General features: G+C 39.4%; 1 protein-coding gene across 2 annotated transcripts in view; it reads right to left on the bottom strand.

Moving 5' to 3' along the window:
• sptbn1 (spectrin, beta, non-erythrocytic 1) overlaps positions 1–18696 on the bottom strand; it is a 134893-nt gene that overhangs the window by 35334 nt on the left and 80863 nt on the right. For both annotated transcript variants that reach the window (XM_034682116.1, XM_034682115.1), the window contains 15 exons: positions 11431–11604; positions 8101–8192; positions 7571–7651; positions 6649–6764; positions 6432–6544; positions 6146–6333; positions 5342–5459; positions 4886–5044; positions 4007–4102; positions 3344–3550; positions 2105–2258; positions 1850–2001; positions 1421–1639; positions 373–453; positions 76–282 (listed from right to left, as the gene is read on the bottom strand). In XM_034682116.1, coding sequence (XP_034538007.1) covers positions 76–282; positions 373–453; positions 1421–1639; positions 1850–2001; positions 2105–2258; positions 3344–3550; positions 4007–4102; positions 4886–5044; positions 5342–5459; positions 6146–6333; positions 6432–6544; positions 6649–6764; positions 7571–7651; positions 8101–8192; positions 11431–11604 — 2157 coding nt within the window. The remainder of the gene's footprint in view (positions 1–75; positions 283–372; positions 454–1420; positions 1640–1849; positions 2002–2104; positions 2259–3343; positions 3551–4006; positions 4103–4885; positions 5045–5341; positions 5460–6145; positions 6334–6431; positions 6545–6648; positions 6765–7570; positions 7652–8100; positions 8193–11430; positions 11605–18696) is intronic.

Raw genomic sequence — 18696 nt, forward strand, 5'->3', positions numbered from 1 at the left:
CACCACAGGCTATCAGAAAGTAAGGTCTAAAACAAATGATGGGGTGGTTTGTGTTGTTCTGTCTGAGGGACCCACCTCCTCAGAGTTAGCCTTCTCTGGCGGCAGTGTGCGGGACTGTTCATGCAGAGCGTCGATGACTGGTCGGTAGCTGCCGATCTCCTCGGCCACATCTTTGTGTTTCTTCACAAGAGTCTGAGTGGAGAATTCGTCATGACCAACGTCCACGCTAGAGACAATCCGCAGCACATCCAGCATCCATGTGTCGATGTCATCAGCATCAGCCTGAAGGAAGGAAATAAAAAAGTGATCAAAAGATAGAAAAGGTGTTTTGTTTTTCGGTTACTTTGTGATATCAGGTGTTTGATTTTTCACCTGGAACTGGTGCTGGTTGCACGCCTCCTGCAGACGAGCTTTACGAACAGCAGAGAGACGCTCCAGAGCTGCCCACTGCTCCTGCAGCACAGAGAGAGGAGGGGAGGGGGAAGGTGTTAGAAATGATGCAGTGTTAACATCAGACTCTCTGTGTTTGTGGAAAGACTTAGATTAAAAGAACACTTTTTCCTCAAGGATCTCACTCAGTTATGTTGTAGATTTTAGATTCAGATCAGATAAATGTTTCTCAGGTAAAGATAAAAAAAGTTAAAGAAAATTTAATTTCAGGATTTTTCATTCTGGTTAACAGAGCTAAAACTTGTAGTTGAGTTCATTTGAAGTAATAATATAATTTATGGAATATATTTACTTAAAAAGAAGAAGGTGGTATTTTCTGTTATGTTGATTGATTGATTTACACACATGTTTTGGTAACATTTTGTTTCTGGGTGAGTCTGTAATTAAATAGGGCCAGATTCACAGGTGTGGAGATCAATCTGCTTTATGTGGAGTTCATAGGAGCGTCTGAGATATTTTTGTGAATAATGAGTTTGATTAACAACAGAGTGACAGAGTGTTCTGTTATTGTGATTTCAATAGTGAGGAGAGTGACCATTGAAGCATACACAAAAAATCAAGTTTGACACCTGGACCTGTCTTCCAACAATTTAACACAAAAAATGAATTGTAATATGTTTCACAAGCTAAAGCCACTTCCTTGGTTTCAAAATAAAAGTTATCAAGTCAGTAAATGTCTATGCTGGTAACTTCCAAACCCGATTTCCACACAAGTTGGCAGACTGCAGAAACATCAGTACAAAAAAACTCTAAGTTTCAAAGATTTATGAACAAGATTTGTGAATCCCAAATACAACATAGCTTGTTCTGTTGATTTACATGAGAATAAAGTAATTAACATTTTATACTTTTTATTTTTTCTAAAAATTCTATTGTTATTGACTGAACAGTTTTATTCCTTTAACATGTGTTGATGTTTATGTTATTGTGAAGGACTTCAGCTTATTTCTCTGGATCAGGTGCAGTGTACCTGGATGTCCTGAATACGTTCTTTGATCTTGTCAGCTCCAAAGTGGTTGTTGGCCACCAGCTCCTCGCCCTGTTTGATGGTCTGCTGCAGGTGGGCGGCTCGCCCGCTCATCTCATCTTCGAAGGCTTTGTGCTGACTCAGCAGGCGCAGTGCTCCAGTCAGATCCTTCCCACAATCCTCAGAGGACAGGATCTGCTCCTTCTCCCGGATCCAGCCCTCCTACAAACACCACAGACACAACCAAGCCTCAGTTAGATCAGTTACATCACCTAAGGGAAACTCAGGTCTTATATCCTGATGACGCAAACTGTGCTATAGCTAGAGCTGTTAAAGGTTCCTGCTCACAATAAAAACGGTTCATTTAGGAACTGCAATAAAACACATGAGATAGAGTCTACAAAGAAATAAATTTCATGTATTGACAATAACCTCTTCTGCCATTTCCCAGAAGAACTTCCAGAGACGACGGGACTCCTCGAGGCGAGCTCGCCTCTCAGCCGCCAGCTGACTCAGCTCCTGGTAGCAGAAGTCCATGTGTGCGACCCGATCCCTGATGATCTGAGGATCACACGGCTTGTACCCTGAGGAGGACAGAATATATCATTGACATGCTCTTTTATATTTTTCTGAACACACACGTAAGACCAGCACAAAGTGAGATCATGAACTGAATCTGTGTCTCACCCTCCATGTCATCTGCAAACTTCTGAGCATTGCGGTTGACAGTCTTGACTCTGTCGGACTGGATGCTGATGTCAGCCTCCACCAGAGCGTGTTTCTGCAGCAGGTCCTCCACACCGAGCAGGTGTTTCCCATAATCCTGAGAGAGCAGCAGCATCTACAGGAAGAGTGGAGGTCGAGAAAGACTTTACTAAGATGAATAGTAAGTATGGGGCTTCAACACAGTTTTTAAAGTATCTTTTATAGAAAGTCTTTTGGAGGATGCATAGGAGTCTGCTGAATTTCTTTATACAACACAACAGACAGAGGGCGCTGTTTCCCCCTAAATAGAGGAATAACATACATTTCTGAAGAACACTTCAGAGCATTCTGCACACAAAGAGGGGATATTTTTTCTGGTTCTGCAGCATAGAGTGCAGAAAACTTTATTTCTAGTGACCAGAATGAGACGACTCCACTGGTGTGCAAGAGTCTTATTGTGTTAACGAAAATGGGTCCACTTTACACTTGATTTATTAACTTAGCTAACATTTTCCCAAAGAGTTGATGTACTTGATCACAACTTAAAATCTATTTCAATACAAAATGATTTCCTTTTTCCTAATGATTTTTTTTTTTTAAGTTAAACAGATGATAAGCAGGATATGCTTTAAAGTTGCCACCTGGAATTGTTAAGCCCCCACCACAGCCTCCTGAACAAATGTCTTCTCACAGTTAAGCTGTACTTTAAGGCAGTCTGCCTTTTAATCTTTCAAGACGGATTGTTTCAAGCCTGTTTGTTTGAGCTCACCTTAATAGGCCTCTCATTTCAGATCACAGTTACAATATATTATGTATGTAGTTTGCTAACAAGCTAGCACTTTCATGAGCTAATGATGTTAGAAAACACTTGCTCCTCTAAGACTTAATCCTTTCATCCAGACATGATCAGTTTTGATTTTTCCAATACACCAACACGGCAAAGCGTATTTATTGAAAAGGGAACTATAATTAAAAGTGTTGTGGACTTGATATTCTTCAGGATTGAGCATTTTAACTGCTCTGTATTTTTCATTAAAGTCCTTAATGTTGAGTACTGTATAACTTTTTTAATACAATTCAACAGACTTTAGAAGGCACCTTCACAAACTATAAATAAGTCTAAATCTATGAGCAACATTTCAGCATCACTTTTTTCCACCTTTGTTTCAGCTGACACATTGAACCTCGTGCCCTAGCTTTGCCCCGCCCCCTCCTCAGTACCTTCATCTCGTCCATCCAGTCCATGATGTAGAGCATCTCCTGGAAGACTCTCTGCAGGCCCAGGTTCATCTCCAGTCTCATCCTGCGGGCCTTCAGCAGCTCCAGCAGGTACTCCCACAGCCGGATTACATTGTCCTTCCTGGCCGTGATGCGTTTGATGTCATGGTAACTCTCCGCCTCCAGCTCCTTCGCCACGGCAACCACCGCCTGTATTAGCAGCAGAGAGGAAGAAGGAGGAGAAAGAGCAGAGGAAGGGATGAATGGACTACAAAAGACAGACCGGACCTTGTTTACGATTACTACACTACAAACATGTCAGGAGGATAGATTTTTGACAGTTTCTGAAATTAATTTCTTTATAAAATCACAAAATTAACCTTTGATGACGCTGAAGAGATGATACAGATACTAAAATGAGCTTTGTTGAGCCTCAAAGAAACACCTCAGAAACCCTTTAAATGGGGCTTAAAACTCTTTGATCAGGACTTAGATTAAAGTATCTGACAAGGCTGATCAATGTTTGAAACTGATCAATGGTCCTGTGTGATCAAGGCTTCATACCACCTGATGCAAGTTTATTTCAGGCAAATTCTGCACCTCATCTCATGCCAAGAGTTCAAAAGGAATTAATGTTACTAACAGGATCAAGATGATGAAACCCACCTGTACTCGCTCCTCATACGCTGTAATGTCCGTCTCTATGGCTTCATGTTTCTTTGTAGCTGCTTCTACGGCCTGGAGGTCAAATCCAAAGTTATCCTGAAAGAGGGCAAGGAGGAAATAGATAAGTGATAAGGAATAAAAACATTAAATATTCAAAAAGACATGAAATAGTACCAGAGGAGGAGGGAAGAAAAGAAATAAGGAATGATGAGGTGAGAGGGGAAAGGAGACGAAGACAGGAAAGTGAAATAGGGAAAGCAGAAAGGATATAGGGAGAGGGAAAAGAAAAGGGGACGAAAACAGGAGACAGTGAAGGAAAATAAAATAAAGAGAGGAGAGGTGACAAGGAGAAAAGAGAAGAATCGCAGACAGAGGAAAGGACATAAGGAAGAGGGGGAGGAGATATGGAGAATCAGATAGATGGTAACACAAAGGGGGGAGAGAAAGTTATACAAGATATGAAAAGGATGTGAAACAAGGTGAGAAAGAGGAAAGGAAACGATAAGGGAAGAGGCCACAAGAGAGAAGAGGTAGATAAGTGAGAGTCAAAAAATGAGAGGGAAAAAGGAACAAGGAGAGAAAAAAAGAGGAGAGATAGGAAAGGAAATAACAAGGAGTTATCAAAAATAAAAAGAAAGTGCATGGTAGAGAGGAGCGGAAACAAAGGACAAAAAGGAGACCAAAAAGGGGAGAGAAATGAAAGTAAGAATAGAGAGATGTGGACACAAAGGAAGGATAGAGGGAGATGTGCACAAATTATTCTTATTTATTGTTATTCAATAAAACTGTGCACTATTTTTGTGTATTTACATATTGTATATTATTATGATGCAAAATATGAGAATATGGTACAAATAAATATGTGTGTGCCTGTGTTACCTGGGAGACGAGGCGCTGGTTCTCACTCAGCCATGTCTCCCTCATGGCGGCTTTACGGTCGAAACGTCGGGCGAGCTGCTCCAGTTTCTCCTGACGAATCAGCTCCGTCCTCAGAGCCAGCTCACGCTCATGCTCCGCCTTCTCCAGACGCTCCCATGCCTAAAACAAACACACCACTAAAGGCATCAGTACAACTACATCTACTTATACAAAGGCTTAAGTGTACGTGACAAAGATGCTATTCAGACATTCAAAGTAATATTGAACACATCTAAATCCTCCATTAAATGTTGAAATTACTATAAAAAATGAAATAAAATAGACGTTATCATCATCAAACTACAGTGTTGTCTGTATTTAAATTGTAAATCTAAACTATATTTCCTTCACACAGCAGATCAGACACACATAAGGCTTAATTATAGGGACTAATGAAATCACAGGATATGTAGTTACCTTGTTGATGTCAGAGATGAGTTTTCCCTCTCGTGGTGTGTACACCTTCTGGTTGTTTGCTCTCATCTTACTCTGGATGGTGAACAGAAGAACCTCCAGGTTTCCTTTCTCTGTGAACCTGCACACAGAACAAGATAAAAGCACAACACTTTGAAAAATGCACCATGAATTATGTCAATTTTATTCATATCAAATTCCTTGTAACATTGATTTAGGCATCAAGTAGAAAATGACGTGTCTGATTTTATGCATTAGTGGTGTGAACAAAGAGCTAAAGATTTAAACAGTTTAAATTAGTTTTATTTGAATCTATTCAAAACATAAATCACTGTTTAAGCGTTAAAATGTTACAGATAGATGTGTTTGTGTGCACTGTGAGACAGGGAGATGTATGCACAGTTAACTTCTTGGAAAATTAAAACACCAAACAACAACAGACCCTCCATCATGGTTATAAACAGAATTTTTTATAGCTCAGAGTCAGACTCTCAGGGTCCGTGTGGGAGAAAAGCTGTGATTATAACAATTAACTGTGAAATATTTTGTTTACAGCTGGAAGTGAAAAGAGGGGAGGTGTTTGTTTTATATTTTCACTTTGAAGCATTTTTAAAGGAATTGTTGTTCAAAGTGGAAATTCAAGGAAGACATTTCTCTTAAAGTTGGTGAAGTTAGCCATAACACCACCACTTATCAGGGTAAAGGTGTTGTAAAGTGCATGGTGTCCTGTTCATTGTGTGTGTGTGTGTGTGTGTGTGTGTGTGTGTGTGTGTGTGTGTGTGTGTGTACAGCAGTGTTTTCACTGACTTTGGTGGTTTCTCCACGGTGCGGTACGTGTTGAATGCCTGCAGCTGCTGCTGGACTCCCACCAGAGAGTTGGCAAACTTCCTGTTGTTGAGGATGATGATGGTCTGCTCTATCCACTCCAGCAGGTCTGAAGCCAAAGACTCGTACTTCTCAATCATCTTCTCTGTCTCGATGGCATTGTCCAGAACCTACCGAGGACACATTTTTAATAAAATCATGACAGAATGTCTCTTTAAAGTCTGCAGAGGTGTTAATATGTCTGAGGTGTTGTGAGGAAATCTATCACCTTTCCAATTCTCTTCCCCTCCACCTTCAGAGCCTTCATCTTGGAGAAGTAGTGATAGTATGTGACCACGTAAGTGATGATGGACTTCTCATCAGGGTGGTCCACACTGATGTCTGCACACACAGACAAAACAGAGGTCAGAGTGTATACGATGTGTGTGTGTGTGTGTGTGTGTGTGTGTGTGTGTGTGTTTATGTGAGTGTGTGTTGCTCCTCACCCTCGGCGTCCAGCAGCTTGGTGAGACCCAGGTGTTGCTCTGCCAGGTTAAAGGCATTCTGCAGGTTGTAGTGAGCATTTGATTTCTTCAGCTTATCAAAGTCAATCAGGTCTGGTCTGAAGGGAAGAAAACACAACAATTTAAAATAAAACAGGCTGGACACTCTACTTCCCCCGAATCCTCACTTTACATGAGGGAGGAGAGAGAAAAACTGCTGTTGGGCTTAAGTGAGTGTGCATTAAATAAGTAAAGACAGAATATATTGGGTCTGAAAATACTAGAAAGAGTTTATTAAACACTGGCTGTAAGTATGTTATAGATGTCGAGAGGATTCTAAGCTGAAAAAAGACCTGCTATGAATTTACAGTATTTTTATTTTGAATTTAACTTCATGTTTCATATTTTTCACCTGTTACCTCTGTAAGTCAATGCTTGTACCTTTGGTGTTCTGAGACTGAACACATTGAGAATTTGAGACCAAGTTGTTGTATTCTTCTTTTGTGTTTTGTTCTAACTTCTCTGTTAAAATCTGAAAGGAGTATCTTCAAATGAAGTGGAGAACAATATCGGTTTCAGATAAGAAAAATACTTTGCATATTTGCTACATGTCGGTCATGAATGTGGGCTTTGTTAAGTCTTAACATAGTTTTCTTTATGTTATGCATGATGAAATGTTAAATGTCTCAGTGTGGTTTGAGGGAAACAGTCTGCTGACCAATCAGCTGAGCCTCTGCAGTCATACTACAGAAGACTGTTTGCAGTATTCACAAGGAGCAATCATGGGATGCTGGCATTACTTGTGTTTGTAGCTAACGAGGGGGTTTGTAAATTAAGCTAATAAGTGTTCATTTGTCCCCCATGTGCCATGTAGCAGCACCTGTGTGTGTATTTTATTGTAATAAGCTGCAAGCTGAGTCCTTACCTGTGTTTGTGGATGAGAGCGTTGAAGGCCATCCCGTCTCTCCAGCTGGTGCTGAAATTGTGGATGTTGACGTTTGGATATCTGGATCAGAAGAGGACATTGAATATTAATTAGGCTTTAACGTAGCATAGCTCAAGCATCCAGTTATATTGGCATAATCAATGTTAGGAACATTATTTATCAGACTTTCTTATCCTCAACTCAGCATTTAGTTTTGAGTTGTTCCCATATTGATACCAGTAATGTAGCTGTAGCAGTATCAGAGGGGTGCTTGGTATCAACAAATATTCAACTCCAGCATCAGGATTACATAACCTCTGCTTCATATGGGTTACTCTTTATGCTGATTTTTTTTTTTTTTACAGTAAGCAGAACTTCCAGAGGCCTTTATTCAACAGATTCAGTGAGGGTATCAGGAGGCAAAGGGGCTGATGGGTAATGTAGTCTGAACTTTGCAGAAACACTTCACATCCTTATCAGTGACCTGAACATGAAACAGATTTCTAGTGTCACGTGTTGACGACTCTCACCCTGCCGTCTTCATTTGACACCAGAGCAGCAAAGCATCTTTAGCAGACTTCTTCTCCTTGTTGTCTTCTGTCTCCACACTGATGTCCTGGATCTAAGACACACAAACACAAACACCGACAGAGTTAGTGCTGCTGTAACAGATGCTTAAAAAAGACCATTGCTTGCTGAAAATGTGTTTACTTTTGAAGACATAGGAGCCAGCAATTATTTTTTTTTATAAACACAAAAATTAAGAATGTGTTTGTTATTGTTTTCTGAGACAATTAAGCTCAACAAACGTTTTCACAGTATCAAAAATGAACCCAGCACTTTCAGATTTTTGAGTAGATTATTAAATTATTCAATTCTGAATTTTTAATATTCAAATTTATATTAATGGCTTTGTTTTTAATGAAACAGCAAATGCTTCATTTTGCAAAAATGAATTAAACAGTTGGTGCAGAAATGTTTGCTTCCTCAGAGATCCCTGAACAAAGGGATGACTAATATTTGAAAATTGTACCCATTTTTAACCAAGGCCTTTTTAAAGCAGTAGCTTGTTTGGTTGGTTCTGATTTAGATTATAAAATGATACATTGCTGCATTTTTAACAGCTTTTTGTGTCTGCACTGCAATATTACTAAGCGAGCCAATGCACACGCTATCGTACAGTTGTCCCTATGTCATCACACCACAGCCTCTATTTCCCACTGCTTAAGTAAACAAATGCCACTGATCCTCGTTGAACTTTGCATCATGGGAAGCAGGTTCAAAGACACCAGCAAACTTTAGCAACTTAACCTACCAACACAATAAGCTGTTGAGTTGAGTTGAGTAGTGAGGAGGTCAAATGCTTCATCAACATTTGGGCAGATGAGCATATTTGTCAAACTAGAGTTTGATGAGTCAAGCAGCTGTTTGTTCTGTATGCTGGGTTGGAAGTATGTTCAAACAGCCCAGGCCAAGAGGAAAAACACCCCCTGTTTCAGAACAACTTCTCCAAACAATCAAGATGTGAAAGAAAATCTATAACCTCCAGAACATTCTTGTCACACAGATGTGTTCATTTCTTCTATCTTTAACATGAACACTGTATGTTTGACATATGATTAAAGTCCAGCTGTGGCATAACGTTTTCACGAGTCATATTCACATGTCTGAAGGCTTTGACTACGACTGAGGGTTAATGTCAAACAGTCTGTTGGAGGATAGAGAGAACAAGTCAGAAGGCACCCCCATCTGCACGAATATTCTCCCCCTCCCTCTCAGTCCATACACATACATACAGAAACACATATCTGCACGTCTGCACTTTTCAAACATGTCTGCATCTTCGAAAAATAAACACACTCTCCAAAAACACCTATACCTTCCTGCTCTGGCCTCACTGTCCATGTTTTTGCTTCCTTACATGGTCATCAATTAATCTGAAGTCCATCCTCTCCAAACTATTTGAAATCTAACCGATCCTGACCAAGATGGTAAAGAGCACACACAAACACAGACGTAAATAGCTCACCTTCATCGACACACAGCCATCAGTTTCAGTCTGACAGAATCGTTAGCCACATCTGAACCACAAATCAGCAGCATCCCCACATCCAAAGAAAATACTGTATCGGACACATGCAAACACACACACATACAAACTGTACTCCTTCTGTCAATCTGCCCTCGGCTTCATTTCATCCTCATTTCTCCACTGCAGGATTTAAAACCACTAAAAAGAGTTTTTTAATCCTCACGGCTTATAAAAGCTAAATCCTTTCACCCGTTTTCCCAACTGTTCACTGTCCCTGATGATGACATCATCACCCTAGTGACACCACAACCTCGTCTACATCAAAATGACACCAGGGGTCAGAGTTTGATTTCTGTTATTTAATGTGGCCTGATTCTGCGAGAGTTTGTGCCTGAAGCAGAATGGAAACCTCTGATTGGTTGTAGAGGGACACAAGGAGGTAAAGAAGAAGCCTCCTCTTTTTAAATGAGCTAGAAATACCCCAAAACAGTAAAGTATTAAGTCCTTTAACTGTCAACTCTTAATTAAAGATTTGGTGATATCATATTACAAGTATTATTTAGGATTCAACTCTGCTCTCATATTTTCAGGAATAAGGTGGTAATTATCTTTTAATTAAAAAATAACCTTAATTCATGTTAAGTTTTATGATAAAAGCCAAAATGTATGTCTCTATTTGATACACAGAGTTGCCTTTTTATTAGATAAACTTGATGCAACTTACCAGGGATTTGTAGTTTCACCTAAAACTTAAAAGGTGTTTCTAATATTTTACACTACCTCGTTTAGCTCTAATAAATGTCAGACAGATGACTAACTTTTAAACTAAATCATCTTAGCTCACTATATCACAGTGATTATGTTTGTGCTATGCATCCCCTTTCAATGACGGCCTCTATCTCAGGTAGAGACACATTGCAGCTATCCAAGTGATACAAAATAGCAAAGCAGCCCAGTATCTAACCCAGGTGATAACAAAGCTTCACTGTTCAAATTCTCACCTGACCAAACAGAACTAATTCAACACATCTTTGGATGCAAATTAAGTACAATGACACAAATGGACTGTACTTTTTTAGGATTCAACCAAGAAATAGCCGTACTCCATTCCTGCCCCATACTGATCTGGGTGCCAAATTGAGGATGGGTGTCAAATTCTATGCAACTTATTCAAATTTTGGGGATGCAAAATTAAGAAGTGATTAATTGCTTATCAGTAATTGGCTCTTATGGGCAAACATATGCCTAGCATTTTAAAAAAATCTATCTATGACTTTTTTTTAAGTTCCACATTTGAGACATTAAATGGGACAGGGATGCAAAATGTAGAGACCCAGCTATTTAATGTAAGTCACAAAGGCTGAGAGTAGAATCAAATTTAACTATGTAATGATTAATTTAATAAAAACTGACTCAATATATATTTTATTTTTAATCATTTGGAGTAAGACAATAATTTTGTAACTGAAATATAGCGTAATATCACTGTAGAGGCAGCCTCTAATTTGGATTTAATTGTCTGTGATGCAAAATAGTTAATGGAATGAAGGCCTCTTGTTCATGCTATTTGTGTCCAACTTAAGCTGCAGGTTTGAATAATGCATTGTATTTGCTTCCTTGTTTATATAACAGCTGTTTTGGTAAAACAGATTATGGACTATACTTGAGCAAAAACCTCCATGTCTTTGACCTGTTAAGGGATGCAAAATCACCTGTCACCTAACATTGGAAGGTGACCTCCACTCCTAGTGCAGTTCTCTTATTTCAGGTAATGTGACTGAGAAGGTTTACCTCTTCTCGGATGCAAACCTTCACAGCTGCCTCTTACCTGGAAACGAAGGATGATGGTCCAGATGAGCCCGAGGGTCAGGCGGTGGTTACCATCTACGATATCGTGGGAGCCCATGTTCTCCAGGTGGACCCTCTGCTCCTTCAGGAACTGCAGCGCCTTGTCTACATTCTCCAGGCAGTGGATACGCATCCGGCCCTTGGTGGGTTTGGGCTGAAACAAAAACACATCTCAGTTTATTTACAACATTCAAAAACTAGGAACCATGAACCGCTTCGTGCTGCCAAATGAACGAAAAGAAGAGAACAGCAGCTGCAGACACAGCTGAGTGGTTTCAAAACCAACACTTTTGTTTTGATTATGTTCTTACTGAATGAAAGAGTATTTCATTTAGCAAAAGAACCCTTGATTACAAAATCATTTTCACAATAGAAATACAAACAATGCATAGAAAAAGAAAAGTTGATGTTAACACTTTAAGCAATACATTTCATTGTGAGCAAAACTATGCACATGATCCAGGGCTCACTGTGATTCAAGAACCAGAACACTAATTCCTTCTGCAGGGGAAATACTCTGATGATTCCTAGCTTCACGAACAATCATTATAATAAAGTTTAAACAAGAGAATATTTTCCTGAGGCAGTGGCTCGACTCACTTTATGTTCACAAACAGAAACGTGTATATTAAACGTCCAACGGCCCATGTTATGTTTCATGTGCATAAAAAAATCTTCATATTTCTGTCTTCTGCACAAAGAGTACTTCTGACGCTAAGAAATAGAACGGTCATTCAAGACCTAAATTGAAGATGAAAAGCTGACTGAGACCCATTAGAGGTTCAGTATGTAACATTTACCAGCATTTAACAGGCTTGGTAGAAATGGAATATAATATTCATTTGTATGTTTAAATTAGTGTCTGAACATCTGGATAAAGAGTTTTTTTTTTTTTTCTTCAAAACATTTGACTTAGCCTTTTATATCTTTGCACTGAGGTAAGACTTTACAATATGTTGCATTACATGTCACCTGTATTTGAGCTCTTTAATCTATGTATTTAACTGGAGGAGCATCTTAGTCTTATTTGGGGATACAGGATGGATTTAGTTTTGTTGTTACAGCCGATATCAAAAACAAGAAATGGGAAACAAAATGAAAGCAGTGGTGAAGGTGAGATAATTTGTATATCCAAACAAACAGAGGCAGTGGAGTCCCTGTGATGCTGCTGAGATAACAGACAGGGAGTGTTGGCAGCGAGGCTTTCCAGCAGTCACAGACTAGATGTGAGATGATGAATGAGTCTGATAACATTATGTCGGGGGGATTTAAGACTATGATAACCTACTTTACTGTAGAGCTTTAGTCCTTTATGAGGCAGATGTCTAACAGTCCGCAGTTACACAACAAACAACTAATAAACAACAACAGTGACTGAAGTTGAATGTGACAGTATGAGCGACAACATCTATACACAGAGAGGAAGTGTTATCAGTCACAGGAAATTAAATTTGTTATTCACACATGTCGCTTACAGAGTGAAGTTTTCCCTATCAGGTGGGAAGAGAACGGGTCTCAGGAGCTTTCCTGAGCTTTCTTTGTAAGTAAAAGATGAGGATAAAGTTGGGGTGAAAAACTTGGCTGTTTGTGTTCACAGATGCAAAGATATGTTTCAGGTGTCTGTGAAGAGAAAGGACACTACTTCCCCCTTATATGACTGGATGTCCACTGATCAGACAAAACACCCTGACCATGAATATCTCATTACAATGGCACCTGTCAGTGGGTGGGTACTGTTAGGAAGCAGGTGAACATTTTGAACTTGAAGTTGATGAGTTGTAAGAAGGAAAAAGGGGCAAGAGTAAGGATGTGAGCGACTTTGACAAGGGCCAAAACTGCAGCTCTTATGGGGTGTTCCTGGTCTGCAAAGGTCAGTGCCTCCAAAAGGGGTCTCAGGAAGAAAAAACAGTGAAAGGGCTATGGACAACTAAGGCTAATTGATGCGCATGGGGGAGAGAGAGCTGGCCAGTGTGGTCTGATCCAATAGAAAAGCTACTGGAGCTCAAACTGCTGAAAAAGTTAATGCTAGTTCTGCTGGGCAGCTGTCAGATCACACAGTTCATCACAGTTTGTTGCGTATGGTGCTGCAGTGCTGCAGATTAGTAGGAGTGCCCATGCTGACCCCTGTCTCCAGCTGAAAGCACCTACAGCGGGTACGTAAGCAAAAAACTGGACTACAGAGTAATGGAAGTACATGGCTTAGGTCCAATTTTTCCACAGCCACTGTCTTTTTTCCAGGTGAGGCCTCATCTCTAGATTCAGTTTTGTTGTATCTTTTAATTCCTGATCATTCTGCTTCTAATGACTTAACAAGACGCTGATGGTTGAATTGTCCTCTGGATGACACCGGCATGTTCTGGGTGGAGTTGAATCTTGAAACAGAAATAAAACAAAATGCAGTAATAATAAATAAGTGGAACAAAATAAATGTGTGAAGTGTCAGAGCAGCGATGTAACATCCTGCAGGCTGTCCTCCCCTCATGTTCCCTCTCCAACACTGACCACCAGAACTACAACCAGGAGGCTGTCCAACAACAACACTACTGGCTTTGCTTTTCCTCACACAGACACATAAACACCGCCAGCTACAAGTCACTCGTCTGAATCTGGACTTGGACTCAAACCAGAGGTATTTTGGACAGTTGTCAGCAGGTGGCTCAAATCTAAAGAAGCACACAGGGATAAAGTGTTGGTCAGTTCGTACAGTCAAAGATCAGCGCTTTAGTCCCGTTTGCTGCTGCTGGCTTGGAACAGAGCGGGAGTTTCCAACATCAGATTAAGTTTGGAGTTGTTTTTAGACTGAACTATGATGCTGAATCATGTTGAGAATGGAAGTGCAGGGTTTTCCCCTCTTTGTCTTCAGAGAGTTTGCAGTGCCTTTTTCTGGGAAACCTGGATATTACCATTCTGTCATGCTTGAGTTTTGAATTGGAGCACATTTAATGCCCTCTTTTTTAGCTCTGGCAGTTTGACGAGAAGGGAAATCAAATCAAGAGCTTGACCGATGGGGATAATGATATTATGTATTTTTCTTATTATCAACAAATCCTATTAAAATATTTCTTACAAGTAATGTGGGTGAGCATTACAGCCTGACATATCTACCTATATTGTCCCAGAGGCTGAGGATGTTGCTCAAAAACTATTTTAAAAACACGTTAACGAGAAACAGTGATGCACTGAGTGATATCTGCCTTCATGTAATGGAGCACTAAATGACACTTTATATTCTGCTCATCTTTATTTAAGAAAGAAACGTTCTACTTTTTACTAATCTATTTTTTTGTAGCCAGTGACCTCAAAAGAAGATTTTTCACAGCATATTCAATGAATGAAGAAACGTGATGTGTTGTCACAAGGGCTGTAAAAGATCAGAAGATCAAGTTTTCAATGATATTGATCTCACCCCTCCCCCATCACATACTTTAACTCGCTCTGTCCCATTGAAGTTACTAACCATAGACCTTCCTGGAGTCCATGTGCTCCATTATCTCGTAGGTTCCTCTGAGTCACTTCCGTAGATGGCTTTTTTTCTGTAGACATGCCGGACTCCAGCGCCAAAAGCTAACTACTACTACTACTACTACTACTACTACTACTACTACTACTACTACTACTACTATCCGTCTCATCGCCATCATTGCTCTCCCTCTCTCTTAACTTCCTCTAATCGCTCTTTCCAACCCCAACTCGGTCTCAGCAGATGTCTGTCTAACATGAGTCTGGTCCTGCTCGAGGTTTCTGCCTGTTAAACGATGTTTTTCCTCAACGCTGTAACTTGATAAATACTGAAAAGTGCTCTGCTCATGGTGGATTAAGATGAGATCAGACTGAGTCCTGTCTGTAAGATGAGACTGGATCTTAGACTATCTCGATGTTGGGTCTTTGTTAATAATCTAACATAGAGTACAGTCTAGACCTGCTATGTTTGTAAAAGACTCTTGATGAAACGTTTGTTGTGATTTGGTGCTATATAAATAAAGATTGATTGATATTGAAAATTACATAAAAATCTATCATGGAATTAACATAGAAACAACAACAGTGGAAAATGCTTAGAGCTGCACAAAATGTTTGAAATTTCGATGATTGCTTGATCCAAACAATATTTAACTGAGGGGTGCATTTAAAAATGTGTTTGTAAGTGCCTTCCTTTTTGTGAAAAGGTTCTAAAAAATGAACACAGGTTAAATAAGGTGATGTTAAGGCTACCTTTTCCTGGCTTAAATAGTACAACTCATAAACTATGAGATGTTTTCTTTAACAAACTTTCTACCAGACTTCTGTTTTGTCCTTTTCTATCTTTAGTCAGGATGGTTTGCGGTCGTCCCACGTGTTAGCTCCCACAGCAAGTAAACAAAATAAAGCTGCATATATTTTGTATTTTCTCTTGAAAATGTGTAAAGTAACTTTGTTAAACTCATGAATTTAACAGACAAATAAAGGTGTTATTACTCAGAGTATATTTATCTATTTATTCAAGCTAAGGATAAAAATATTTTTCCAACACTGAGCTACACTTCCTGTTTTATGGAATAACTGAGCTTTTTTAAAACATGACACTATACCTCTGTGAAGCGTTTTTACATCTTCAGATGAGATCAATGAAAGCCAGTGGTGAGACACAGACGGACATGGTACTGCTGTTGTTCTCTTCTACACAGTTTTGTGGAGATGACCATGTTAATGACCTGGTTCCAGGAACAATGCTTCTTTTATAACCGACTGAAGTGTTGAAAAGAAGTATAAAAAGCAGTGTAAGTTATAGCTGCTGGTTCCATCCTTTGAATGCTGCCTCTGCAGTGGAAACAGCAGCTCGCTCTCAGATTCTTCTGCTGCTTCTGGAGGCGTTTTGGCTCCTTGTAACCCCAGAAAGTTACTCAATGACTCCTTTCACAACTCTAACACCCCCCCACACTGTCCCCCACTGTTATTCCCTCCATCCATACTGCTCTCCACTGCACTATCACTCTGCTTCCTGGGTTTATTTTGTACAAGTTCCCTTTTCTTTTTTAACATTTCAATCCATCCTTATAACATTTCACCATTGCCTGTTATTTTAACTCTCCTCACTGTGTCCTCCATAAGTGTCCAAAATTACAGAAATTATCCGACAAAGAATTATACACAACTGTTAAAGTCAGATATAAATAAAATGTAAAATAATCAGGAGAAGTGAGTTTGATTTCATCCCTGGCTGAGTGTGTACTGCGTTTTATCTCTCTCTGTGTTTGACAGGTTGTGAAAAGGCCGGAAAACAGCAGACAGAAGAGTTCAGAGCTCAAGAGGCTGCCGAGACGGCCAAGAGGAAGGAAAAAAAGTTAAAAAAGCTGAAGAAAAAAATAGAAAAGAACAAGAAGAAGAAGAAGAGTGGAGTTTGGCTCGTAGCACTGGAAGTCACAAGGCGGGGGGTGGAATTGGGACCATCTGAGCGAATGTAAATGTCTCTCAGTAACAGCCTTGTTGTGTGTGTGTGTGTGTGTGTGTGTGTGTGTGACAGACTGTTTAATATATATGGACAAAGGTTCCACAGGGTTCATTGGTTTAAATTTAAAGCCTTTTAATGACATATTTAATACCAAATATATTAGTATTTATTATGATCATTATCCTGTTGGCCAACGTGAGGATGGATTTTTCAGAACACCCCAGCAGAGTGTAGTAATATTTTCTAGTGAAATAATGAATCAATCAACAAGGCCAAGCAGTAGAAAATAAAAAAGGGATTAAAGATCTTAAACACGATAAATCCTCTCAGGTGTATTTACTTCTTATGCCAAAATCTTCCCTTTCTCATCATGAGTTTGCTGCAGCTGCTGCACTGAATCTACAGCTCTGTATATCTTGCACCGATTTCTGAACCTACAGACCGTAACACTGTTGTAATGTAGTCACAGACTGTTCTTATAAGAACAGGACGTAGCCTCCAGGTGTGAAAATTAAAGCAAATGTTGAATTGTTTTAAACCTGATGTGTTTCTAATGGTCAACTGGGGGTGACTCTGCTGGATACACAAATTACAAAGACAGCGGAAATTGAGCCTACATATGGCTTGATTTAATACCTCTATAAACGTTTTTCTAACAAGGTTACAAGGTTACAACTTCAATCACAAGTTTTAAGCCTTTATCAATACGATAACAATAATATCATGATGTTCATTTTTATAAATAACAGTAAAGTAGAAGACAAAGCAGGGTATCTCTTGACATGTGCTACCAAAGCTACCTCAGTTATGTTGTATTAGTCTCTCTGGGACCCTGGACAATTTTAGTACCTCAATAATTATTAGTTACTGAGAATTCAAAATGCATCTTGCAAACCAAGCTACCAGGAGCTGATAACTTATCCAACTTTAGCTTTTGCTTATTTCCAGCTCCACCATCATGTCCAAATAATGTCAGTTATGGCTCTAAACCATGATGGCACCTACCAAACTTTCAAACTTGAGGCTACTTGGTGTTGTCATGTCTTTAATCTCCAGTTTTCCCAGTACATAATAACAGTCTATGATTATGGTACTGTCTTTCCTACTACTTTATGATACTAGCATGTATATTCATTCATAAAGATAAGATGAAAACCTGTAAACCTGTGATATGCAAAGGTTCATTTAAGTTTACAGTACAGAAGGGTGATTAAATACATAGGGAGGAAAGAAAGAGAAGCCCACACTCTCTCAATGCCACAAAAAGTTTTAGAATTCACAAGTTGAATAAACGTTCACCTGGCAAAGACAACTTGATTCAAAACCTTGTGATTATCAAACTCTTTGTGAGAGAGTGCAGCGCACATATACAATATATTTTTACTGCTAATTTAAGCTTCAGCACTGAGCTTTTTCTAAATAAGGCCACAAGAAACGACCCATAATTAAACTGAGAGGAGCAATGTGTTATTATTTGTACCCATCTCTGAACTTTGTAACTGAATGCTAGCTAACTTGAGCAGGACATGTTACATGAATGAGCTGCTGCAAACACTAACACTTCATGGACGGAAAGTGGTTAATAATTGTAGAGACATAAAAGTCTGTGTTCAAACATACAGATAAGAAGAGAGAGAGAGAGAGAGAGAGAGGGGGATCAGAGACGCCCAGCAGCTGTTTGTGAGCAGCCAGGGAGGAAAGGGAGAATGGATTATATAACCTCTTTGTGTCATAATTTATTACATTTAATCTAGAAAAGAAATACCTTCCTCCATCACGTCTGAAAGTACAGAAAAACATCGAAAGAGGACAAGATTT

Source organism: Notolabrus celidotus, chromosome 4, assembly GCF_009762535.1.
Source record: "Notolabrus celidotus isolate fNotCel1 chromosome 4, fNotCel1.pri, whole genome shotgun sequence".
Taxonomy (NCBI): domain Eukaryota; kingdom Metazoa; phylum Chordata; class Actinopteri; order Labriformes; family Labridae; genus Notolabrus; species Notolabrus celidotus.